This window comes from Varroa destructor, unplaced genomic scaffold (genome assembly GCF_002443255.2).
Source record: "Varroa destructor unplaced genomic scaffold, Vdes_3.0 BEIS01000003.1, whole genome shotgun sequence".
Lineage (NCBI taxonomy): Eukaryota > Metazoa > Arthropoda > Arachnida > Mesostigmata > Varroidae > Varroa > Varroa destructor.
In genome coordinates this window covers 51411686-51437709 of record NW_019211456.1, presented here as the reverse complement: position 1 = coordinate 51437709, position 26024 = coordinate 51411686, and the positions used below count along the sequence as shown (strand labels likewise).

Here is a 26024-nt window from a genome sequence, read left to right as displayed (position 1 = left end):
TGCTAGACTAATCCTCAATTATATGTTATACCTTTAAATCTCCCCCATAAGCAAAACGTCTTCTGTATATTTTTTAAAGGATTTTTCATTCCCGATTCCACAGTGCTTCTAATGCTACGACCGAGACCCGTATTTCATTTGAAGTTGAGCGAAGCACAGTTATTTTTATACTAGGGAAGTGATAAATTAACCTCAGTTTAATTTTCAGTTTCCAGCAATAATTGTTTTCAAGTACTCATGTTGTTTTACGGAAAATTCGCACTGACAACTCCCTATCGAGGTACTCGGATGATACGTGAAATTTGTATAATCTGCCATGTAAGTTAGAAGGAGTAAAATAATGGAGTTATTTTAGAAGCTATATAGTTTTAGAAAATGAGTATCTTGAAATCAGAGTTATGCGGGCAAAATGTGGGTACGTAAACACCCTGAACATACAAAACTCAAGAATTATTCTTATTCAAAAAGTGATCTATCCTTCTAGGTCCTGACTTAAGCTCTTTTTTGATTTTTTTTTTTATAAATAAGCAAAAAGGTTACACTTATTCAAAAATTATTTGATTACGTTACATCTTGGTAAATAAATAGCTTTTAATGTTTAATTAAGGTTTGTCGAGACTATATTTTGCATGCAGCTTAATTTAAAATAAATTTAAATAAACATACATTTTGCTTCGACCAACAAGTTAAAAAAAATATTAATATTAAACAGGTACCTAGTTTTTTCTGGTATGAGCAATATATCAAGGAAAATGTCATGTGTTGTCAATGTTGGTCTCTTTTAGTTGACTACATTATTAAGCGTTATTGAATACGTCTCAGGATAATGTATGTGCGTCGTATGAAAGTAACCATGTATTAAGGAGTTAAAGTAATACTATAATCTACTTTTGTAGGACGATGTTTATGTATACCATCGAATTGAAGTTTGAACAATAGACCACCTACACTTATTTTAATTTTTATATACATCTGCTATAGTATGTGCTCTCGCTAATGAATCTAGTATGTAAAAAATGTAACCGTCTATTATTTATTCATAATACAATATCCTTAGCGTCCCTGTGTCAACATGTGCCTGCCCTAACCTGCATGACATGAAAAGAAACCGAAATTTTAAAAAAGGGCAGACTGAGCAGACGTCTTGCAAACACCCAACCCAGTGCAGTCCTACGCACTGGTATTTACCAACATATGCAGACGAATCTGTTTCTACCACCATCCGATGTATTTTATCGTAAGAAGAGAGGAATATCCAAAGAATCTGTACAGTCGAAACTGTCGCTCAAATATTGTAGCTAGGTTTATTCAACTGTAAGTATTGAGATTAATATTCGCAAGATTTCGTATTCAATCTTCGTGTGCTTTTTGCATGCGTCAGTAGAGAGACACATATTTTTTTGCCGTCATTATGAAAGTAGAGATGCCACTTTCTATCCAATTAAAAAAAGTACCTTCTTATTTGGCTTCTTTTATTCATGGTACAAGTCAGCGATAATTGCGTTCTGTGATTTTTTATTTTCAAGTATTCACATTATCAGACAAGTCTTGTCTGAAGCTTTGTCACGACATACGACTGTGCTATTTCGATGATATTCTTAATTTTTTAAAAACCTCTTTATTAAAGCGACAAAGTGTATTAGTATATTTTATGTATCACATTGTTCGGTGTGACTTTCGGTGTCAAAAATGCTGGCGACGCGCCGTGGCAAACATTTTTGGACATGTGCATTAAATGAATATCAAACATGTTCATGTTTGCGTTATTCGAGCAGGTTAATATCTGAGCCTTTTATTCGGTTTTTTATACATCCTATTTTACTCAACCTTCGTCATATTAGTAGTGTCTATTATATAAGAGCTAGGAAAAATTCTAGGTTCTTAAATTATTTAGCAGTGTGTAATCTCTTTGGCTGAAATCCTGTGTTTAGAGATACAATATTAAAATGTCATGATAATCTGCTTCTTTTGTTCAATACTTCTTGTTGGGAAAGGTGAGCTCGATTTATGTTTTAGTGCATCTGTTTGAATTTTTTATGAACTATAACAATAGCCATTATAGCTCTATTGGATTTCAAGATATAACAAGCAAATTACATAGAAAGTATATCTATATTTGCAGTGAATCTCTATTACGCACGCTGTAACCTGATATCAAAAGACCTCTAGCTATACAGATTTAAAAAACTATTTTTTTCCAATCGCAATAATTTAAATCGTTGTGATTCTAACGATCAGTTCATAAGCTATAGACGGAATATATATATGAGAAACATGATTGGTAGTATTTGATAGTGTTCGAAATTTGGAAATTGACGTTTTTCGATCTGTTTGGCTGTGTGTGAATGAATGCAGAGTTCAGAACATTTGCAGACTATGTTTGACAGTGAGGAAGAGTTTGATTCAATTATTGCCAAGGGACCAAATGAGGTCGTTGGAAAGTTCATGAAAGAATTGCCCACAGATCTCAGAGATGGAGCCGCTCCCTTGTCAAATTTCACCAAGGTTGGATTTCTTGCGCGAGGCAGTTTCGGTAAGTTAATATTAATCGTGAATAGGAGTGAGGGTATATGTAGGAAGCATTTAAGATCTGCATGATTCTCTTTAGTGTTGTTGGATTGTATATCGCTTTAGGCTTAGTGTAGATTGTCGGGCAGGTTTGCAGTAAATTAAAAACACGTATTAACTCATTTTTTGAAAACGAGAACAATTTTAATGAACGTTTTTACTGACCTTTACCATGGTGGTGGACCGGTTCTATAACATATTGCCAAAAATGAAATATGTCTGAAGGATGAAGTGATTATGCCCAGGCACTGAATTATTTGAAATTAGTTGCGTAGATGCCACTGACGTCAAAAGTGGTGTTTGAATTCCTTAAATTGATACGGTTACAAAATTGCATATCGAATAAACGAGCACATCAGTTGCTGTTTCTTCTTTTCGAAGAGATATTTTGGTAATATAGACGGAAAAATCGCGCAGTTATTCTATAAAGCCTCGTCTTACGCAAATCGTTTTCAGTGATTTTGTTTTATAATTAGGTTTTTACAATCCGGCTTGGATTGTGGTGAAGGCGTTCCCGGTAACTATATTGGTAACCAGTAAACTCAATGATTAATTTTTTTTTTAATCCGCTTCAAGTGTTGTTAAAGCGCCGGTTGATGATTCTCATATAGGAAAATAATAATTCGAATCGCAGCTAAGCGATTTACTGCGGTTATGGCAAGACTGCATAGTACTACTATACTAATTTTTGCTGTACGTTGAACCCGTGTGTTTTTAGGCCGAGTTTATCATGTCACTGCGCCGGATGAAACTCCAATGGCACTAAAGAAGCTGTCATTACAGCAGTCGAACAATCACTGTCATGAAATAGTTTTGAAGGATAGCCTTCGTGAGGTGAAAATGCTGGCTTCCTTAAAGCACCACAACATAGCTAAACTCCACCAAATTGTTGTTGGTATTTCGGACGTTTTCTTGGCCATCGAATTCTGTCCGGTTCAGCTTGCAAATGTTGTAAAGTATAAAGCTCCTGAGCGAATTGTTAAGTCGCTTACATGGCAACTAATGACAGGGTTGAGTTATATTCATTCAAGAGGCCTCATTCACAGAGATATTAAAACCGATAATCTAATGCTGAAAGCAGGTGTACTCAAAATCGCAGATTTTGGGTCGACGGCGGGTGTAAAACAGGCTAAATGGACACCGCAGGTTGTTACTCTGTGGTATCGCCCACCTGAAATTCTCCTCGGATGCGCGCGACAAACGTGTGCAGTGGATGTTTGGTCAGCCGGGTGCGTTATATCCGAGTTACTTAAGGGTAAGCCTCTATTTCCCGGCCAATCGGAAATAAACCAGATCAACCATATCGTCGACCTGCTTGGAACCCCAACAGAGAACGACTGGCCAGACCTCAATAGCTTGTCCGTGATGACCTGTATGGCGTTAAATGAACGAGAGAGGCAATTTGAGGATGAATTCGCCCGGATTACCTCAGATGCGGGCGTAAAGCTTCTCTCTGGAATGTTAGTATATGACCCTGCAAAAAGGCTGTCCTCTTCGGATTCTCTCCATCAGACGTATTTCACTGAGCAACCAAGCATGGCTACAGAAAATGAAGTCGCCCAATATTGTGAACAGCTGAAACGTGTTCAAAAGCAACGTGTACTATATGACGATAGCGACGATAATAGTGAGAATAGTAATCAAGATGATAATGGGCGTCGACTTGGATGTGGTAGAGTCAAAAAAAAATTAAAACTATGACAAAAACAACAAACCCGAACGATACAGAGATTGAGCTGTGAAAACTCGACTTCATCTGCAATTATCATAAAATCTTAGCCAGATAATAAGGCACTGGGACGGCAGGCAGGAGTAGATGCAGTCAAAGCTGTGGTACACATACTTCGGCGTTTTGACGGTGTCACAAGCGTTAATCATAAATGAACTATACTCTGACGCTGCATATCCAAGTCGTATTGTGACAATCATCTTTAGTAGCGTGAAAGTTACCACATGTTAATGTATGATAATCGAGATGATAAAACAACGAATGAACATTAACAGTCCCTTTTTACGAGTGCAGGAATCAACGCATAAATGTACATTTTTGTAATTATATAAGTTTGCTGAAATGTTTGTACACACTGCTGTAAATAAAACTAATGGTTTAAGGCTCAGATTGACTGCTTTAAGGTGTGTCCTACAAGATACTTTAAGCTGTTTATTGGTTTTCTGAACTCTTCTCGCGCACGATTTTGTATGAGTCGAAGGTGAATAACAAACAGTTTTAGCAAATAGCACTAGATAGACACGAGATGGTTTGTTCTAATAATATTTGCAATTTGAGAGTGGAGCAATTGAGCACTGCTACCGTGGCAGATAAAGGGTGTTAGACCTACAAGCAATTCAAGCTTGATAACTGAGTGGCGTTTAATTGGTAATCACTGGCGAAGAATAGTAGCTAATAAATGTAACTAAAATAACTAATTATGATCTCTATTTACGTGAATGACATTTCTATACCAAGTTGCAGATGTTTACCAGTTTCTTGGGATGGTGTTCAGTACGTGTACTTCGATGGAATACTTTCGGCACTGTCTTTTTTGGCATATTCGATTTAAGGTGCACACTGAAAGGGCCTGATTGAGAGGTGATTGAACCTTAGTTACAACATAGTTCAAGCATGGGTTAGAAAGAGTATTTAGATCTCTTTTCAATTCTTTGTCAGGGAAAAATAGTACTGAAACAAGAGCAGTAATAATAACTAAGATTTTGGCAAAAAATGCTATAGTTAAGCAATTGTAGTCCAGAACTTTCAATTTATTTTCGGTTTCGCTGTGGTTTGTAGTTTATTGTATTCTACCTTATATTATTCACGCAGACTTGTCCTGGCACTATATTAACAAGGTAAATATAATAATATTAATGTATATAATAATAATAATTACTATAAACAACAATGTCGATATTTTATCACATATCATTGCAGGCTCTGTTCCTAAAGTCCAAACAGCTGGAGCTGTTCCTTATATGGTCCCATAATATATGAGTACGTGTATAAATATACACATTAGCTTTCATTATAGGAATATATTTGTACGATAGCAATAGCTTCCCACAGTGTTTTACAAATTTGCGAAACAAATTTTGCCTATAAGTACTAAACTTTCACTCCTATCGTACACCGTGGAAATCCGGTACGTATATTATAGCTCGACAAATGATATTCGTTACCGAAGCTGCTCTCCAATTTGATGTATCAATTTCTGTATTGCTCGTTTCTATTTTGTATTTGAAAATCCATTAATAATTTGTGTCGGTTTGCTCCCTAGACGTTGATGTCCTATCACTGGGTTTCATGAATGGTTCCATTGATTAACTTTATTGGAAATCCATGTTGCTTCATTACCAACAGCTCGATAATCACGCATAGATAGAATGCCGGGTTTGCAAGAGGCTTCCTTTGTTTGTTCGTAGATGAATCGTGTATAAAGTCCTACTCGGGTGTACACACCGTACACGTTAGCCAGGCCGCATTTTTTACCGAACGACACCACTCCCACTAGAAGAGGCGCCGACTGATATTTCACTATGAAGGGACCACCCGAATCACCCTAGAAGGGTCCACAGAAATAAACAAAACCGGTAAAGCATCAACGGGTAAAGCAGTAATTGTGAGCGCTGAAAATATTTGTGCGTGTGTGATACCACTGTTAATTAACAGATGGCTGTTATTGTTTACAATGCACGGAACCCCAACTCATACTGAGTTGGGCTTCCGTGCATTGTAAACCTAACATTACCGATCGATTTGACCGTTCCCAATGTTTTTCACGACTGAAGCTGCTTTTCTCTACCTTAACCTAGAACTATCGTACTTATTCTAGACAACGGAATCCAAACGACAGGAGCAACACGAAAGATATAGTCTGTATTTATCCTACACCACTATATAGAATTTTCCCAATCTATTCCAATGGAACCATTATTTCGTAAAGGTTATTTAATTACAGACGATATAATTAATACTCTTGTTCGTAATCCCCTCTGTTTAGGAGGAACTCTGGTAACACTATCAGGGTGAGCAGGTTCTGCTCAACCTGATACTGCCTGTATATAAACATCACCACGACAAAAGCAATGACGTTTGAAAAAAACAATCGGCTCATTCAAATCAATCAATCTATGCCGGGAAGTGAGCCCGTTGAGTTCGTAAACTATTTTCCGTATCTGGGCTGGTGCTAAGGAACCCCGCTTTCTTAAATTATATAAATTAACGAATTATAAAAATTTTGAAAGCTAACAATTATCCGAAACTATCGCGTAATCCTTTCTTGCATCCATTTTATTTCGAAAATTATTTTCATCGCTAAATACACCGTCACAAAACAGATTAGTTTACTCAGCCGCTCCTATTCCGTTTCCTACTCAGAGTTGATTCAATCGTAAGAAAAATAAGCTTGTGCATAGCGTTTATCGAATTTGTATAACACTAAGAAAAAAATATCACGAATGGTTCTGGACTTATGTCAAACAAAAGTTATGGCAATTAACTTTGTTCCATGGCCAGCGAGCCAATCGTTACTTCGAGTTTCGATATGCAGTACATGAATTCCACCACGCGATTTGAAATCGCGGACCAATACTGATGGTAAATCTCTGTGAAGATCACTGTCCAAAATATCATTTGTCACTTTGTTACAATGCTATGTCGCCTAAGTTTGTTAATCTATATATACACACACTGCACTTGACTAACAAACGAATTTTGTGGAGTATATAAATCTACGCGCTAATGAACGTAGGATATAATAACCTCGCTAACGGGTTATAAACGTAAACCGTGAAAATGACTGAATTAAGCAAGAAATATGTGTGAGCGGTGGTGGGCTTATGTTGAGAACAATTGTTACTATTTGTACATAAAGTTTATTTTGTATCTTAAACTGAGTTTAATTTTCGAAAGAGTATTAATCACCAGCATGATTTAGTTTAATAGAATATACAAAGGTAGCCCCCGAAAGCCTACACCTTGGAATTCGGTCGGTACAAAAATTAGCAATCCAAATCGAACCAAATTTCAAGGCCGCCTGTCTTTTTAAAATGATGGGAATTCAAATGTGTTCATTTTTAAAATTAACCATATTGGGAAACACCTTTTTTTTTAATTTTTGAATTACTATTTCGCACTGCAGTACAACTGGAAGTAAAACATATGCACCTGTAAAGAAAGCTGTCTTTACACAGAATTTGTTAAGATCGTAATGATTATCTTCTTTTATTAAAATACGTTTGAAGCGTACTCACAACACAGGCATCTCGTTCCTCTAGACCCCCCGCACAGAGCATATTCGTCGATATGCGGTGCCTTAGAGGTCGTTGGCATTCAGTTCGATTTACCACTGGCAGGGTAACATTTTGAAGAGTATCAGACTTTTTACCCTCTCGTGTTGGGAAGAGCATAAATCAAAGTAAGGAAACGAAGATAAATTATAGTGTTATTCCCAATTATCCGCACAAACTGGAGTCAGCATCCTTTAGCATTCTTTAAATATACTTTTAATAAGCTTCAATACTGTTGCCCTACGAATGAGTCCTTTCGAAGATCCAGTGATAACGTGTACCATATATAGATGAAGAAATCCAGCGTTCGAAATGCAAAAATGCGTTTAATAAGCAGTGGATATTATGCTTGCTTACTAATACAGTATCAAGTCCTATAAAAAATACATAGTTCAATATAATAAGATTTTTGTAGAAATATAACACAATAATTACTCCCTGGGCGCAAAGCAGGTGACCGAAAAGGCCTCGTACACAAAGTATAATAACAGATAATAACCCTTCGCGCAGTACTCACTAAAAGCAATTCTTCCCCAGCCGACGACTTCTCCAGAGGTGCCGTCTTGCACATCGCTACCATATGGTGGAAGGCAAGCTGGCCGCGATGTCCTGCATAGAAGAACAGGCAATCAAAGGTGTACCTGCGTTATTCTAGAGCTAGCCAGAAGAAGAGCGGTCGTTGAAACTTAGATATAAGGTTCAGCGGCCGGTTTCCGTATATCATTCCTATAACTAATAATTGTTAATAGACTGTGTTTTCATTGAAATACATTATAAAAAATTCACACCTTTAATTGTGTGCACACTTTTCATAACATGGTATTTTCATGAGACGTTTGAAGGCGTTAACAAATGACCCTTTTATTTCAAAAGAAAAAAGAATTCTGCCATTCATATTTGCTCGAAGGTCACTGAATAGCTCCCAAATACCACTGTCATTTAAAGGTAGTAAGAATGTCAGGCGAAATAGTTGGCTTTGAAAGGATTTTGTTGGACTATATTAGAAAAACCGGCACGGAATGCTCTATTCAAGGAACAATCATGCTGTTTGTATTTTATATCACCTACTTGAAGAATCAATCGACATAGCATATGAGCTTCAGTCACCTTCCAAAAAGCAACGGTGCATCCAGAGTAAGTACGGCGATGTCATTATTGTATGAAGGTTGATCATAATGTTCATGTCGCTCAATTCGAACGACTCGCCTAATAAGTGGGTCGCTTGGCTTCTCGGGTCCAGTTATATTTGTTCGGCCCACCTCTATCGTTACATCCTGGCTCTGTTTGCTGCAACGGAAAGTTGACGCAAAATAAATAGAAAGTTCCCCTATTAGTAGTTGAACTTTAAATCGGAAATATATTAGAAAGTAAGGCCGTTTGTTTTTAATGATCTGTTTGACTATGTTATTTCGCTTTCTGCCGAGCTCAAATAGCTGTCAAAGCAACCGGAAATATTTGTGCCGTCTAAAGTAAGGAATGGGTATCTGAAAGAACTTGAAGATGTTTGTCAACTTCAAAGCTAAGATTTTAAGGTTCTAATCGGCCATTCGATATAAATCAAGATCTCGGGCGGGGAACAATCCGCTAATTGGACGAAAGGGTAAGTTGCGAGAACTAGCCTATTGTGAAGTCTTTTGAATGTACAGAATTTTATCAAAAGAGCCTGCTTGCGCTGTGGGCTGAACGAAAATGCACGCGGAAAAACGGTTTTTGTTGATTCTCAACCTCTCGTCCGACACTAATCAAGATGGAGCTGCAGTTTCCGCGAAAGATTCATGCTGATATAAAGCAAAGAAAATCATATGTAGCCTCCAAAAATAGACCTAAGCTTGGAATTGGATCAGAACAAAAGACAATGTATCCTGTTTAATGCGACTGTAAGGGTCTTATGCACTGGAAAATGCTTTAGAAAAACAAGACGATCAACAAAAATTCGTATATAGCTCAGTTGTATGGACAGAAAGAACCCGATAGATTAAGCAAAGTCAGTCTTCTCCATGCCGAGCAAATGCCAGCCTGCAGATTCTTTAACATACTTTATATTATGCTGACCACCTTGTGTTTACAAGTTACCTCATATGTCCGTTCAAGAACAAAAAAAACTAATCATATATAGTGTCTTCATGGACAGTGAAGGAGGCTTCAAAAACTGGCTGGTCGAGTTTCTTAGCGCCGTTAATTTTTTTTTTGACGAGAACAAATAGATCAATTAATTGAGAGATAGAAGAAAGTTGTGAAGAGTGACCTCTTTTTTTACCATTTTTTGACCAAGAGTGACCATTTTTTATTAGAATGAGAGTGAAACAATGTTTTCTTTAGGTGAAGAAAAACTGTTACCTGTTTTGCTAACATAATACCCTTATGAGAAGTAGCTTCACAATTGAAGAGTTTAGATTTGACATCTCTTAAAGTCGCGAAGAATACTCAAATCATTGCTATAAAGAGAGGTTTTGACTGTACAACACACATGTAATAGAAGTACTCTAATGCCATTTCTATACTTTTGTAATAATGCTATGTTATAAGCATAGTACAGGGTATTTTGACATTCGTTAACAAAAATATATTCGTGAGCACAGTAGTTATTGTTGTAGCTATCGCATTTTAGAAATATACTAACGTTATGGCATTATAACGTAGCACTGAAGAAATATGAAAATGGTATTAGAGTACCCTGTTACCGAGGTAAATTCGCTCCTTATCGCATTACTTTACTATCGTGACAGATATGATGACGATTTTTTTAACTGTGCAGACACTTTTTCGCTAACTTTTTTTTGGAGACAGACGAGAGACTTTTGTCTCGTATTACATATTTTTTCACTTTGGTTAAACTTCAATTTTTAAAAAGCGTCGTGGTAAATGCGTTCATTTATACAACGCAATCGGATGCCTTCTGGTGAGAAATAGTAGTTCACTAGAAAAACAAGTAAGTAAATGGCTGGATTTTCTGCTACCAAAAGACAACAATCAGTGCTCTCAATAGCTGACATATCTGCTAAGTTCTATGATGAGTCGTCGATTAAAACAGCACTTCGTGACGCCATCTGATGGGAAAATAAGCACCAAAGGTATTCGATAAGCGCAGCATAAGTACTTAATTTTTATAGAGGCGACACAAGATCACTGTCGGAGCATTGAAGGAAATACCCCTAATGAAAGATGATGTGATCATCAACCGCGGACGACTTGAAACTTTTTAACCAAAGAAAGTATGTCACTGTTTTTCTGGACGCGCCTAATATGTTACACGCATGACAATTTCAACCAGGTAAAAACAACTACTGACCTGATCTATTGAGACGGTGCATGCATATACACTAGTTGCAAAAAACAGAAGCATCGTTCCGATATTGCCATTAGGATAATAATAATGTTATAGATTCGAACACCGTAGTTGCAACTGCTCACCACATTGTATCATTTTTTTTTTTACTTGATTTACGAAAATGGAAGTTACGGACGAAACCCCGTCGGTTGTGACTTCTGTCAACAGCCGTGATTACACTCACTTGAGAAGGCAGTGTGAAGCTGTAACGACATGTCTTTCCGTGATGACAGTTCCACCGCAGTAGGGATACGGCTGTCCATTGCTCAAAAATTTGCGTATGCTTACCTAGGGGCAAGAATATCTTGCGTAATTCGCCGCCACCGTTATATAGGCAATACTATTGGTTGTGGAAATGTGTGCACAAGGCAGCTTCCCGTTGACTAACGAACCATCTGCACAGGTCGTATGATCCGGTAAATATATGGACCAGATTTGAATTACACTTCCACCTTTATGCGAGCAAGCTCAACCAAATTAACCAACTAAAAACCAGTCACGTCAAAAATAGTAATAAAACAAAAGCTATTATGTACATTCGAGAATCAGCCTCGTTTGTTCCCTCTCTGTCCTTTCAAAGCCTCGAATGGGGGGCGCGATAATCAGTTCTGTGCTTTTCTACTATACTGGCTACTAACGCTTGTTTAAACAAGACGTTACTTTTATTAATTAAATTTTTCTCGTTCGCTTCACCTTTCCAAGAAAATAGCTAGCAAGACAGATTAGGGGTTATACTAAATACTTACAGCGTATGGATATGCTTCAATGTCAGCGAGGGTGCCCCCAATGACTCGCCTTGTACGGCTGTGTCCAATCAAACCACAAGGGCAAACAGGACCTGCAGTTAAAATTTTTCTCCATATTATCGTGGCAATTTCCGCCGTGTCAACTGGTTTTTCACACAGGTACTCGAAAAAATTGCGTCGCACAAAATACCTCGCTTAGAGTAAAACTTCAATGTTTGTAGCGCATAAGTTTTCCCATCTTATTCCAGTGCAAGCTGTTTTTCGCTAACGTTACAGTTGAATGGCAGCATTGGCTCAATCTGTCATCCTAGAATTATTTAGTTGATTTTCTAAGAAATTCATTTCATTTTTAAGTACAACGGAGCGTGTAATACACCTGAGCTATTGTTAGGGATCCAGTTACGAATATACGATAATTACGATATTAAAATAGGCACTGAATCGGATTGAACAATCAAATATTATTTTACCGATAATTTGAAAATTTGTTTCATCACATACTACACCTATTTTAATGTACCTTAACTAGGGCTTTAAACTGAAGCACGGGTTTTCGTAAGCGTCGGTGAAGGCCTTTGACCGAGCACCTATATAATAAGCTCCAATTCGTTGCTCCGGAGCTTGATTCTCTCATGTATTAGTAAAACTCGATGTAAAAAAAATACAGTACGTGAGGCCTATGTTATGCTTGTATTCAGGCCTCATTTGCTTTTAATTTCATGTGTAGCATTATACTCTATAAAGCAAATAATTCACAATTAATTCAATTTTTACATTACATATTTTTGCATTTACATAAACTTTACTTCACTTACGCCTATCCTCGTTGTAGAGAGCAATCAGCTGAAACAGAACAAAATTATATATCATTAGGATTATAACATAAACTGGCCAAGTACTGAAGCCGAAGTTTGTTTCTCCTTGTTAGTTAACTTGCCGACGTCTTATATATGGGTTAACATCTGGGCATATTTCTGGCAGTCATGTCTCATAAGCAACAATGTTATCCATAGTTAATACAGTTACGCTGTGTGCATTCAAATCACAATCAGAACTGTCTTTAGAATATTTATAAAGCAGCTTGTAAATAGATCTAGACTACCTGTCTAATACGTTGCTCCAAGTTACCAGACATATATTTCTTATATACCCATCTAATTACGAAAAAACCCATTATTAAAGATTTCGATGAAAACGTTTATCAAAATCAGTTCGCGAGAATGATAGACAGCAATATTCACACTACAATATCTCAGACTAAAGTAGTATTACATTGAAAAATAATACCATTGGGCATCCGCTAAAGGCTATTTCATGACTTGTTGACAAAGTAGCGGCCAAATTTATCAGAACAGAGTGTGCCATTAACTCAGAGGTGAAGCTTAACAAAGCCGACTTAAATTATGTCTGAACATACGATTAAGTCATTCACAATGCACAAGATGCTTATTCGCGGTAAAATACACCTAAAGTAGGTGTCATAGTTTTCGGCTGCGTTTCTAAACTGCAGCCGAAAAAATAATATCCGAAAAAATAATAGCCGAAAAAAAACACGATTCCTTCGTTAGCTTCTTCGGCTCAGATTTTGTCCGGATGAATATCATATATAGACTTTAAATTCCATGGTGCCTGATATACCTGATATCTGACTGCGTTCAGTCGTATATAGGCAAGGTTCAAAGTCATATTCGAGTCAGCACAAGAACACGTTTTGGCATACCGTCACCCTAACAGCGGTTATGTGAACGGTGGCTGTCGATAAATGAAATGAACCTAAATTGTTTAAACGTTTAAAGATTGTTTAAATTCAAACGTCTTCTCGCCGCTGTCCATTCTGACAGAGGTGGCTCGATTTTCATCGCTAGAGAGTCCCGTAACATGTCCAAAATATTCCTGCAACTATCTACAGGTGGCAACAATAAATTATTCCAATATCTTCGGGTTGACAACGAACATGTGTTTTATACAGTACATTTCTTCATTCAGCCGAAAAATAGAGCCAACAGAAGGCTTCATAGCGTTGATCATCAAGTAAGCCTTTCCAGGTATAATGACGATCCTATAATTGTTTTCTGCACCAACGTTTATCTGAATAGATGTGTACTGTATTGTATTATAGCATGCGTATCTACCTCTTGCCCCTCAGCAGACACCTATAAACATGGGGTCGTACTAAAAAAAAATATTTCCGTTTAAAGTAGATTCGCAGCGTTAATTGCTTTTTCTGGTTTTTAGCAATTGCGAGAAAGCACTATCGTTCGAAAAGGTTTTCGATTAAGTTAAATTTGGCGAGGTTTTTATCATTATAATAACAAAAAAGTTAAAAGAATAACAAAAGTTCTCTCTTCGATATTACTGTTAACCATTGCTTAAGATCGATGGCCCCTCAAAACAAATTGTGTTGACACATGGTTTTGAGCCCATACCGCCATCTCATTAGATGCCCGAATGCGCGATTTCAGAAGTACTGAAACTGCTACTATATTAATATAACTGCTGGAAATTGCGGTGATTGTAGTCTAAACTCGTTCCAAAATGTTTGTTTTATGTGAAAGAAAAATGAAATCTGACTGAACACAGATCAAAAGAAGTTGTATAACATTTTCAATGCTATTACCAAACCTTGTTCCTTTAACTACTCCGAACTGTACATTATGTACATATGTAATGTATAGAAAAATAAAGCTAACAATATTATGCATAGTCATTTTTGAGCTCTGCTGCATTAGCAGCTCCTTGCTGAAAAAATCGAGAATCCCGGTGCAGTCAAAGCAACCATAATTTTTTCTTTACGAGTAAATATGTACCCTCAAATATAAATCAGTCAAAAAGATCAGTGCGACAGAGACAGAGTGTCTCTACATAAATTGAAATATAGTCATAAAACAAAGGACAAGAACCCCCATATTTAATAGAAGGATGATTTATTATTATTTACACTCCTGGACGGTCATGATCTACTCGGGCCCAAAACAGTGCGTGACTTTATCTTTGGGAGACGACAAAGTCAATCTATACTGATATGTAGGCAAATTGTCGGAAACTCCAGAACCAAATTAGTACTTATGACCAGGGACTTGGACCACTGGGATTAATATTTAGCCCAATTACTCCTTTAGCCCAAATAATGCACACAACTTTGTGAAATAGTTTGCAAAAATCCTCTTAATGTAAGTGGCGTTCTTGGCTTTGGAAGCAGTCGTGAGAGGTTCGTTTGGATATAGGTCAGCCCCATCATTGCGTAGAAGTAAAATGATAAAGACCATCTTACATAATTTAACAAAAGATGAACATTAAAGGATAACTTCCCCTTTCATACGCTTATTGCATTTAGATTAGAACAAAACAAATGCTAATTTAGATATTACCTTAGCGTGGTTGTCTTTATAGGTCGTTTACGGCGAAGGTCATGGCAAACACATGGATCGGCATCTCCGTTGAAAAATGACCTGGTCAAGCCGAAAGAAGCACCATGAAAGACGCTAGAATGATAGAGCTATGAGCGGTGAAGCGTTCGAATACTTCAAAAGTGCGCAGTATGACACTCTAGGAAAACGTAACATTCCTAGCGGAGCCAATGGACGCGGTGAAATAGCCATTGAGTGACAGCGTCTAAGTATATTACTTAAGCGTAAAAGAAGCATGCTTACTCCTTCGTTGGTGTCGATCATTGTCTGCGAAAATGATCAAGTAGCATTGGTCAGCATATCAAGACGCGTCGAGCTGATAATTAGCTTTATCATTACCAGTTAACGATGTGGCTTATGAAAAGCAGTAGTACTTCTCTGTTCAATAGTATCTAATTGAAATACTCGCCGAACGACATAGCGGAGATTAGATGGTGACTGTGAAGGAACAGGAATTATCAAACGCAGGTTGAAAAGAGCTCCTACGCTTCCTCTCGTTATATTGGGACACTTTTTAACCTCATAGTAAAATACAGGATAAATATTCGCTAGAGTTTTCTTGAAGTTGAAAACGGTAAAGCTCAGATTATAGAGAAACTTGTGACGCATCGGCTGCTGTTTGCCAACTAACTGCTTTGGTCATAATGTTGTTAAGGTGTGAAACTTTTATTCTGGTCGCGTTCGTAACCGACCTAAAGGGCTCGACGAAATAAATACAGTAATTTATCAAAACCTGTTGTACTCCTTAATTATGTTAGGTTTACTGTTAGATAATTTCTTTAACTGTTCCTTCTTTTGGTTCGCATGCAAAGTAAGTATGGCATAATTTTTATCAGTTGTGTAATTTAACGTAATTAAAAAAAATAGATATTTTTTAGAACTCAGAGTACTTGAAAAATATGTAATATGTTTGAAACTCAATATTTATTGACAATTCACTGCATCTGCGACAGAAATCATTATATCATTGAATTTCGGTTCTAAATTAAAAATAAAGACATTTTATTCAATAACAGAATCTGGGATGGATAAGAATGAAAAGCATATGCACACGCATTGCTACCATTTTGGTTAAGCATTAAAATACGTGTCCAGCGCCGACCTATTAGAAGGCCTGAATAGGACTATTTTACTGTCAAGCAAGGGCCAAAAGAGAAAACGCCAATAAACATCAAATAGCTCTAAAAAAATATCAACTTCCGAAGCGAAAACAGTTATATAATTTTTTGCTTTTGATTAATAAATCTATCAACTTATGTAGATTTTGGATTTTTCTTCATAGATAAATTGTGTGATAGTTACAAAAGACTTGTAGCTTATGTGCTCACAATTTTTCGTTACCGCTTACCGCCCTTGATAGAAATAATCCTGGTAACACACTCTGTGACAGTAACCTCCATTAATTAGTCATTTCCAATGCTAATTATCATCATCATTGAACTGTCGTTGTGCCGCTGTAATTCCATTTCACTCGAGCATAATTTTGGGGTTCAAATTCAGGGGCCTTCCAGATAATTATTTACATTCTTAAAATGCTAAGTACTTAGCTCATCTTTGCTGTGCAGTATTCCGAAGACACAAAGTGCAAGCACCAATCTGGTCTGTGCGAAGGGCACCCCTTTGTAGGTATCAACATGAATTTCAAACGTTAACTTTAACTTGGAAAGATCAGCACAACTTTTAAATCACCCACTCAACCGATTTCTTTTTCCGACTCAACCGAGAAAAACGTCAAACAGTGAATCTGCGTTATTCGTTAATGATTTTACTGGACTCTTTGGTGAAGTATATCTTTCAGCCTTTTTAGAAGCTAATTTTATTGACAATCAAAAATAGAGCAGAAATAAAAGGCTAATCATTTTCGCGGTTACTCTTCTTAAATGTTCTTTACTTGCCGCTACAGATTTAGGGTATCAAGAAGGACGAAACACTCACAAACGAAATGGCTTTTTATATGATTCAAAGCAAGGTAGTGACTAACCAAAACAAGGTAACGCCATCTTTTCCCCCGAAATTATTTTTTTTTGTATTATAGAGGGGTCGATACTCTTGTGCACGGAACAATTATCACACGGCTGATTCAACGGTAACTTCTGCACGAAGTGGGCAATTAATATCTATCAAGTGCTAAGCTACGGACTGCGTATCCATTAGCTCTCTTAACACAGGTAATGTATATAAATGTAATTGGCAACGCTAACTCAAATACCAGCATCTTAAAACATTTTTTCTATAAGACTTGAACTTTACAAGGTCCCAAAAAGTAGATAACTTTAATCAGTCTAACATTCGACCATCAGGAGTACACGAACGCGTCTTTCTCGTTAAGCAACAAAATAGCCACGAGTCGGTCGAATATTCTCATTCGCTTTTGTGTGACGTCCCTTTTGATGATATTTGTGCAATCACGTCAAGAGATCAGAATTTCAGGAAGCGAGATTATACTTTGGGTTAATTGGCATCGCATCTCCTCATCAAACATCCATGTACTATCTAGACACAATCATTACAAATAACGGCATGAAATACCGTCAACAGAGATGAAATACTGAAAGCGAATGTGGGTTTATTTTGCACAACATCTACGCGTTGGGGTTTGTCTCCACGCTGGCTAGATTGCATTCCGTCGCTCACAAACGGTATGCGAAATTCGACAGACTTGCCCAATTTTGTATAATGCAGGCTATCACCGAGCCTTTAGCGGGCGTTATAAACCCTCATCAAGTAATACTCCTGAGAAAGTATTCAATTTGTCATAATGCGTTACTGGAAGCACGCGTTGGATTGACTTCTACTATTAGCCAGCCATTTGGTAGCGGTAATTGCAAATTCTGTTTTTTTTTTTTATTTACAGTGTGCTGCTGTCAAATGGGCTAGTGTATTTTAGAATTATAAGTCGAAATTAGGCAATTTTGTTACGTGATGAGATAAACACGAAAATCAGCAGGAGAGCCTTTCCTTGTACACAGACATTAATTGAAAGTTAACCTTAAGCTATTGCCTTGGGCTTAGTAAAACTCTGGTTTCCGAATCTTATTATGACTTAATATAAAACTAAATGGTCTTTGAGATGTGCTACGATGATACTGGTGATTGATATCGATAATTTATGTATGGCTAAAATATGGCAAGGTGGCTTAGACGACCACAGTGTTGCCAGGGGTCGCGGGTTGAACCTCTCTGTCTTATATATATATATATATTAGTTTAAGCTTATAGGTGCTGTTTTTAATGAGAGATTTATGGAAGTTTGAAGTTTGCTTGAAAAGCATATATTACTATTTACGCACATACATATAGGTAAAAGAATCGTCAGATCTAAGGAGGGCCCTGCACCCTAGACATAGTCGATGACTGGAAAGACTTTCAATTTTTTCAGATGGATCTACTAGAAACGTATACACCACGTCGGCGGGTACCTGTCTTCTGTACATTCCCGCTGGGGAGTGGTGAGGTCAGCAAACAGGCTAAGAATCAGAAGTTCCTCAGATCCTATCGGGCACTCTGGCACGAAATTCATATTAGTAGCGTATGCTTGGCATTTCGTATACATAATCACACAGACATAGTCGCGCATGAACGCCACTCGCTACTGTCATCGTAACAGACTTAGAAGCCATGAATTTCGAAGGAAAGTTTGTCGTGACATCTTCCAACTCGTTTTCTTCCAAATCGCCTTATAGTCGCGTCTCCAACATATCATCATCATGATCTTCTACTTGCTATGGAGAATAAGTATCATTTCGTTTCGGTCTATTTGTCCACAGCTAAATGATCTAAGCAAAATAGTAATTCAACATCTTGATCTGTCTCGTATTGCAAATGCGGACGAAAAACGACTAGTTTAGGTCATCTATCTCGACTGATAATAACACTCAGATGATCCAGAGATGGTCTTCAAATGTAACCGACCATCTGGAACTGTTGATAGAACAATAATAATATGCATATAAAAATGCCAAGTGTGTCTCCATTTACATCTACAAGATATTCCAAATGCAAGGTTAACAGTGGGTATCAGTCGCATTCGTTTTATCCGTTCATTGCACTTGTTAATGCTGCATGGCCTTATTTCGATTCTGCTGACGCAGCTTCACTTCAGTCGTTGCCTAATTGCAAGCTGGCTCTAGAAGATCACGTAGATTTAAACCCAAACAATAAATCGTTGATGAGAGCTAAAAGCCAACCTACTTAATGGTTTGCCCCTGAAAGAAATTACTGGTGTTTCTGTACATTGTTTTTTGGGAGCTTCAGAATTGTAAAGCCTTTCGCATTCGAATACTGAACCCTGCTTATTAAGTTCCACCTTATAATGTTACGGTCCAGACAGGAAGAAGGATAATCACTTAATAAAATGCTGTGTTTTTGTACACCAAGAACTGTTTATCGTGTTTACCTTTTGATACCTAATAACGCTGTGCTTAAAAAAATTGTCCAGAATTTGAGATCCAAAAAAGTCGTAATATCAGTTAAGTGGAGTTCCCATTATACGTTTTGTGAGTTTTTTTGTACGCGGATGGCTGCAAACATGTAAGAGTGTGCTCTAAACCGCTGATATATCGAAACGCTTAACGATATCTTTAGTACCTACATAATGTTCCAATCATGCCTGAACGTTGTTTTTCTGTAAAACGCAGGTCTATTCTTCTGTCCCATCTCTCAGCAACAACAGAAATAAAAGGAAAAGTAAATAATTAGGAAAAATTACCACATCTATTTTTTAGTTGTGACCTTTTTTCTGAGTTCGACGTTAAGAACCTTTTGTGGCGCACGTTAACAACGACACAAATCAACACTTCCCTGCCCAGATGGTTTAAAACGAGTAGATGTTCAGTAACGTGTTTGCTGCTACTTCAAGCAGCATTACATAGTAAGGCCCTTGCGTTCCAGCTCCCAGGACGCATGCAATGTTGCAGGACTCGTAATGCATGTTTGTATCGCTCAAACTGTCCATAGCATTTTCAAAGTGGCCATAGGTACCAATGGAAAATGACCAATGATCGAACGGATGAGGCTTCTTCTAAATATCTTATTAAATACACAATATGTACCTTGATAAACAATCAAGTATTATCAGATTCTTGCTTTTCGTAGCAAGAGATGAAGCTATGTAGCACGATATGCCTTCATATACTTTCATACTGATTGTGGCATTCAATGCGCTGTGCGTTCACCTCTATTAGAAACGTTTCTGACTACAAGCTAGAAATACCCTCGATATGCAAAGCGTGCCCAGCGTCTGACTTGATCATGTGTACATCCGCTTGTACTCTACAATCATTTATGCTTTCATATACTGTGGCGGCCTATTTCGACAGTCCACGCGGCAATCATAGAGGTTTTACGTTATAAAATTGCTGAGTGTCGCTTCAATCGCCATGTTTCAGGCGTTGAATAAACGCGCAAGGTCTCTATTAAATGATCCGAGGATCAGCGTGAATAAACTTCAAGGAGCTTTGTTCAGGGAGCTAGCTTTTTGTCTGAAACACGACGTAGTACGTTTAACTGCGCACTTAAGGTGCCATTCTCTATTTCTGCATTACGGACAATCAACTTACAGGCCAGCATTGTGGCTTTGGACTAAATGTTTGCCTCGCCCCACTAAATCATGAATCATTATGTCATAGCTAAATGAATATGCATGGACATAGACACGAACCGCTGACAAATATTGCACCTTTGCATTTGAGTATGGCGCCACACCGGTTGTAGAAGAACAAAAAACTACTTTCTAATTGTAGGCGATCCGAGGTGACCCAAATACGTATGCAAGAGTGTCGTGCAATTTTGTTGTCAGAATATAGCTAACGGCTCGAAATGGGCTACCAACCACGTTATATCTGCAATAATAATAAAGTGACTCTCGAGACAGACATATTTCATTTAATGACGCATTTTTATTAAGTTCGACATTACATAGGCCCGCTGATTCGAAACCGTTTTATCGGACTCGAAGGTTAGCCGGCCTCGAGCATGATCGAAAGCAGGGTCTACTGTTATGATAAATATAGGTATCGGAAAGCGAACGAGAAATGTCAGTCTGATCCGGGTAGCAAATAATAATTAGTCAGCGTGGGGAAAGATGATTACGATACATTCTGTAGTGGCGGTGCCATGGCAGCAAAAACCTCTTGTTATCATAGCGGATAAAAGTTAGATTTACGCGTCTATGATTACCTATTTTGAGATGTAGTATTTATCAGCAGCATTTTAGCAGTAGCAAGTTATAAAATAGTCGCGTTCCACGCCTTCGATAGCGAGTGATTAGTGAAGTGCATAAATACAGAATCTACAGACTTCTACAGAATTTCGAACAGTAAACGTCTTAAACAGAAAGTTCTTATGTAAAACAATGAGTGCATAAGGATTGCGTTTGAAATAACTCTGCTTTAGGTAAATCATGCTTGACTTCCTCGAAAGTTCTATGGAGCTCTGTCGAAAGGGGCTGCATGAGGCGAAATAGAAGTCTTTTTGTAGAGCTTACCTACGATAGTCTGCTTATTTCCGCTATGCTTATTTTTTACCCATCGATGTACAGATTATAGAACTCAATATCGCAAACAGCAGCTTTGCTGTACAGTGTGATGAACTGGATTCGGGTCATATAGATCTGCCTCTTCTATTCATTGTCAACAATCTTATATGTAAATGCTTTCGTTTAAATTTAACACGTAAATTTAGAATCGTCTAAAGACAATCTAAACATCAGCTCATTTTTACAACCACTTATTTTAAGTACCGAATTATCTCAAAACGCCTACAGTCATTCTTATAGCGAGAGGTGTCCGCCACTTATGCTAGGTAAGTTTCAGATTATAATCTCAACTATAATATAATCTCAAGAAAATTAATTTTCATCTTCACTTACTCGTGAGTTCGATTTCCTGAAGTCATTAACCCAAATGTCGAACTTCGTAACAGCTACCGTATTCAACGTCAAATCAAAGAAAAAATTCCCATATTTAGGTAGCATGGCCATCGTGACGAGTCGTCAAAGACTTTAGGGGTTAATCGGGAGCCGTGTGGAACCGGGTGCACTAGGCTTCAAATGGGTCCAGTCATAGCAGGACAAGCATTTCTGGTTCATATCTCACTTCATTATGTCAGTACTTACCCTTCGAATATCGTCGTGCTTAGGCCGTTCAAGATGCGGATCTTTTGTTGTCCCAACCTTTGCATTAATAGAGTTTACGTTAGAGTCAGCTACGTGGGCTGCAACTCCTGTTACCGGGGGTGCAAATAGCCAAACACTAGCTATTGTAGTGAACACGATCATGTCGGTACACGGTACTGATGTAGATAAGAGCTTCTTAGAATTAAATTATAAAGGTATGTTGGTCTTTTTTTTAGTGAAGTTGGAAAGATAGGTTCTAAGAGATGGGAGCTGCTTCTCGAAATATCCAACGGAACGTTGCATCAGATGCTAGCCAAACGACCTATTGTAAGAACTATAAAATGATGAAGCTGCTTGAAATTAAACAGCCTTCAGCGCCTCGGTCGCGCAGAATCTGCTGGCAGAATTTGCGAGCTGTCGGCGACCTTTTCGTCGAGTGAAACGCCAATTTAGACTTGCACCGACGCCATCTAGAGGACAGCCACGTAATCTGATGCTTGGCAATGAACGAAACAATATGGGTGACGCAATTTGAACTTGACAGAGAGAAGGTTTTTGTGAGTGGGTCGAGCTACCTGCTATCTGTATTCGCCTATAGGCAGGTATATCCAATGAGAATCATAGATCAGTCCACATCAGATGGTATGAACATCGAACCCCTTCTGCCTGCTATGTATGCACTGCAGGCGATGATGATTTTATCGAAATGCGGACATCGGACCCAAAGGGTTCATAGGTTCTTTTGACAGCAGCCGTCCTTTATCCAACCGAAGTTATGGCAAGAACTAGATGATCGAGATGAAATATACTTCGTATGCTTTATTAAACACGTCACTCTGTGGATCGAATATTTCCAGTCGCCGAACGACAGATCATACTGTTTGCACGTTAGAGTTGGCAGTTCTGCAATGCCCGTCGAACCGTTGCGACGGAGTACTGCGCGCAAATATAGAGGACGCCCTGAATCCGTCAGGATAGCTTTTTACAGAACGAAGCGTGGCAGTATATAATAACGTTGGCCGTTGCAGACGTCCTCATCAGTTAGGATGTCAATGTAGTGGCAGTGGAGGTAGCAGCAATAATGATCTGGTTGTCACTGCAAATCCAAGCTGGTCAACTGTTGCCGTTGTTGATGACTAACCGTCTTGCTGCCCAATACATAGAGCCAGCCATATCACTCTGTCGGTCCCTCTTATATTCCGTCGCTGTATCGCTCATGTAATGTCAATACTTTGCGCGCACGTATGCTATGTAAGACCTTGATTCATTGGGCTCAGCATGCCCAATGAGTAAGTTGCAGCAGCCTCAATTCAGTATGTAGTGGTGTATTTGTCTATTAATTTGATTCGACCTCGTGGTCGATGTAGACTGACTACAGTGGCCTACGATAGATGATGGTACACTCTGTTTCGGCGTGCGGGTGCATTTATCTAGAAGGACTGGCCTGCTACTTACAAGGCCTAGAGAAACATCAGTAGGGGTAGTTATTGTAGTTGTCGTTTCCCACTGGCCGGAGCCTTTTGGCCGAGAAGACGATATCCGGGCGGCCGTAACAACGACTGTAGTCGTAGCGGTAGTGGAGACAGCAACGTCTTGTAATGACTAGCCTGTTAGCCTGATCAGGCACTAGCACCAGCAATGCAGGAACAGGACGTAAAGCAGTTTAAGATGTTCAGCCACTTAGCTGCTATTGGCGGCGCTAAGACCAGAACAAACAGCTTCACACACACAGTGTCATAGTAACATTACTGTTCACAAATGCACCGTCATAGATCCAATGTACCGTCGGCGCTCCTCCTGGTCGCCGCTCGAGATAGGTGGTACGTCTGCGCCCATCGCCGCCGAGGGAGGAGTCTTCGAGAAAGTGGTGTCGCGTTGCCGAATGTGAGCGGCATCGGGAGAGAGGGGGGGGGGGGGGTCGCATCGTGTTAACGAAAAAGATGCAACGTATCAGCATAGGAGCTACTGATGAGGCAATCAACAATCGAGTTGAAGTTGACGAAGTACATGGACTCATATGCGTAGCGACAAGAGACATGTACGTCTGTTCTAGTATAGTTTGTTTGACTTATTTTTATGCCATTCGACTATTCCGTATATGACTGAGTGCAAGTGACTAGGTGATCTAGGTCTGACCAATGTATCAACAAGAAACGATACACTGGCTTAGTTTTTTTTTTTAAATACACAGAGACCTTTACTGTTGGCAATAAAAAGCTCGTACTCGATCTCCACGCTACAAGAATTGTTTACAAAAAGCGAATAATTCGAATAAGCTTGATTGCGCTACTGAGAAATACGGGAGTGCAGCAAATGATTATATATAGTACCAAATCAGTAACAGACGGAGAACATTACCAGAGTATTAGAAACTGTACATATATTTGTTGCTAATTATATCCTCATACTGGATGCAATAAACAACATCTTCAAGTATTCTATTTCTTGGACCTATTGGACTTATGATTCAAACTAACTTGTCGTATTTTGTAGCCAGTACGATTGTTGCGTTGGAAAAAAGACACGCGGGATTAAGCTGATTTGAAAGGCATAAACATGTTACATAGTGAAACAATAAAACCCATCCTGTTTCCAGCCATAAGGCACGCACTTCGTCTTAGGAATAGAATTCATGAATGATTTGGCTAAACAAAAGACTAGGGAACATATAGCAATAATTTGTACTAAGGAGCTACAATCAAGATCAAATCAGTTGGTTCCTTGCAAATTATGCCGGAAAATTGCTAGGCGAGTCCGCTGTCGGCACTGTGTAGGTGCGCGTTGTGAGATAACAACTTCAGGTGTTTTTAGTGAATCAGGCCAAAATGACCTTATCACAGAAGACGACTTGTGGAATAATTAGTTCGCTTCCGCAAACGAAGCTGCCTTGATTTTAATGAAATATCGTCTGCAACATTGCGTCAATGAACTACATCTCTTACTTATCAGGCAATATGGGTCGTCGTAAGTAGCAACACCCGCAGCTCTAAATGAATTGAACTGACGTTTATACACACGAAGCACAGCTTAGAGGAAAACTTCGTCGGCCTTCAGAAGGTTGACGCGTTGTGCATTCCGTAGAACTTAAATAATGTTAATAAGATAAAGGCCCTATCCGATACCTGATATCGAGAACGTGAGTGCAATCCCTGGTGAATGGGACACAGGCACAGGCTAAACCTTTTTTAAATACCACCTTACAAACTAGCCGACACGATTAGTCCGCAGAGATATAATGCAACTGAAACTTTGACTCAAGTCGTTCCGATAATTTAAATTTATAGAATATTACTTAATTCGACAGCGCCGGCCGTGGGCAATGAAACGCTAACTGGCTAACAAGGTTCCGTGCTAAGCAGGGTCTATAAGGACCCAGTGCGGCGGGAACACGGATGAAGCTGATCCTAGCGAATATAGCAGGAAATTAATCACACCAGACGACAATACCACAAGCCTAACACTGTATAGAAGTGGCCCTCTTTTCGCAGCGGCAAGCTGTATAGTACACCATTCGACAGATGCTGGAGAAAACTTTTCTTTTTACCTGTATATTCTGTCAGTTGGGCAATACGCCAAAC

The 26024-nt window shown here is 38.5% G+C and overlaps 2 protein-coding genes across 5 annotated transcripts; one reads left to right on the top strand and one right to left on the bottom strand.

The window, feature by feature from the left end:
* The first annotated feature begins 1154 nt into the window (after positions 1 to 1154).
* LOC111246713 (uncharacterized) lies at positions 1155 to 4700 on the top strand. Of its 2 annotated transcripts, none has more exons than XM_022796760.2 (3): positions 1155 to 1314; positions 2356 to 2533; positions 3287 to 4700. In XM_022796760.2, exons 2-3 carry the CDS (start codon positions 2377 to 2379, stop codon positions 4267 to 4269), a joined length of 1140 nt encoding a protein of 379 aa, XP_022652495.1. In that variant the 5' UTR covers positions 1155 to 1314; positions 2356 to 2376; the 3' UTR covers positions 4270 to 4700. The 2 variants fall into 2 exon arrangements, with proteins under 2 accessions (XP_022652495.1, XP_022652494.1); XM_022796759.2 differs by lacking the exon at positions 1155 to 1314 and adding an exon at positions 1378 to 1775.
* A 599-nt stretch (positions 4701 to 5299) lies between these two features.
* Positions 5300 to 24263, bottom strand: LOC111248144 (trypsin 3A1-like). 3 transcript variants are annotated; one of them, XM_022799961.2, is made up of 8 exons: positions 22447 to 24261; positions 12741 to 12768; positions 11926 to 12017; positions 11364 to 11467; positions 8959 to 9138; positions 8369 to 8460; positions 7816 to 7952; positions 5300 to 6122 (listed from the first exon to the last, which is right to left on the bottom strand). In XM_022799961.2, exons 1-8 carry the CDS (start codon positions 22606 to 22608, stop codon positions 5865 to 5867), a joined length of 1053 nt encoding a protein of 350 aa, XP_022655696.1. In that variant the 5' UTR covers positions 22609 to 24261; the 3' UTR covers positions 5300 to 5864. The 3 variants fall into 3 exon arrangements, with proteins under 3 accessions (XP_022655696.1, XP_086839350.1, XP_022655697.1); XM_086983224.1 differs by lacking the exon at positions 22447 to 24261 and adding an exon at positions 22201 to 22394; XM_022799962.2 differs by lacking the exon at positions 11364 to 11467 and having other exon boundaries at positions 8959 to 9131; positions 22447 to 24263.
* Between the last annotated feature and the right edge of the window lie 1761 nt (positions 24264 to 26024).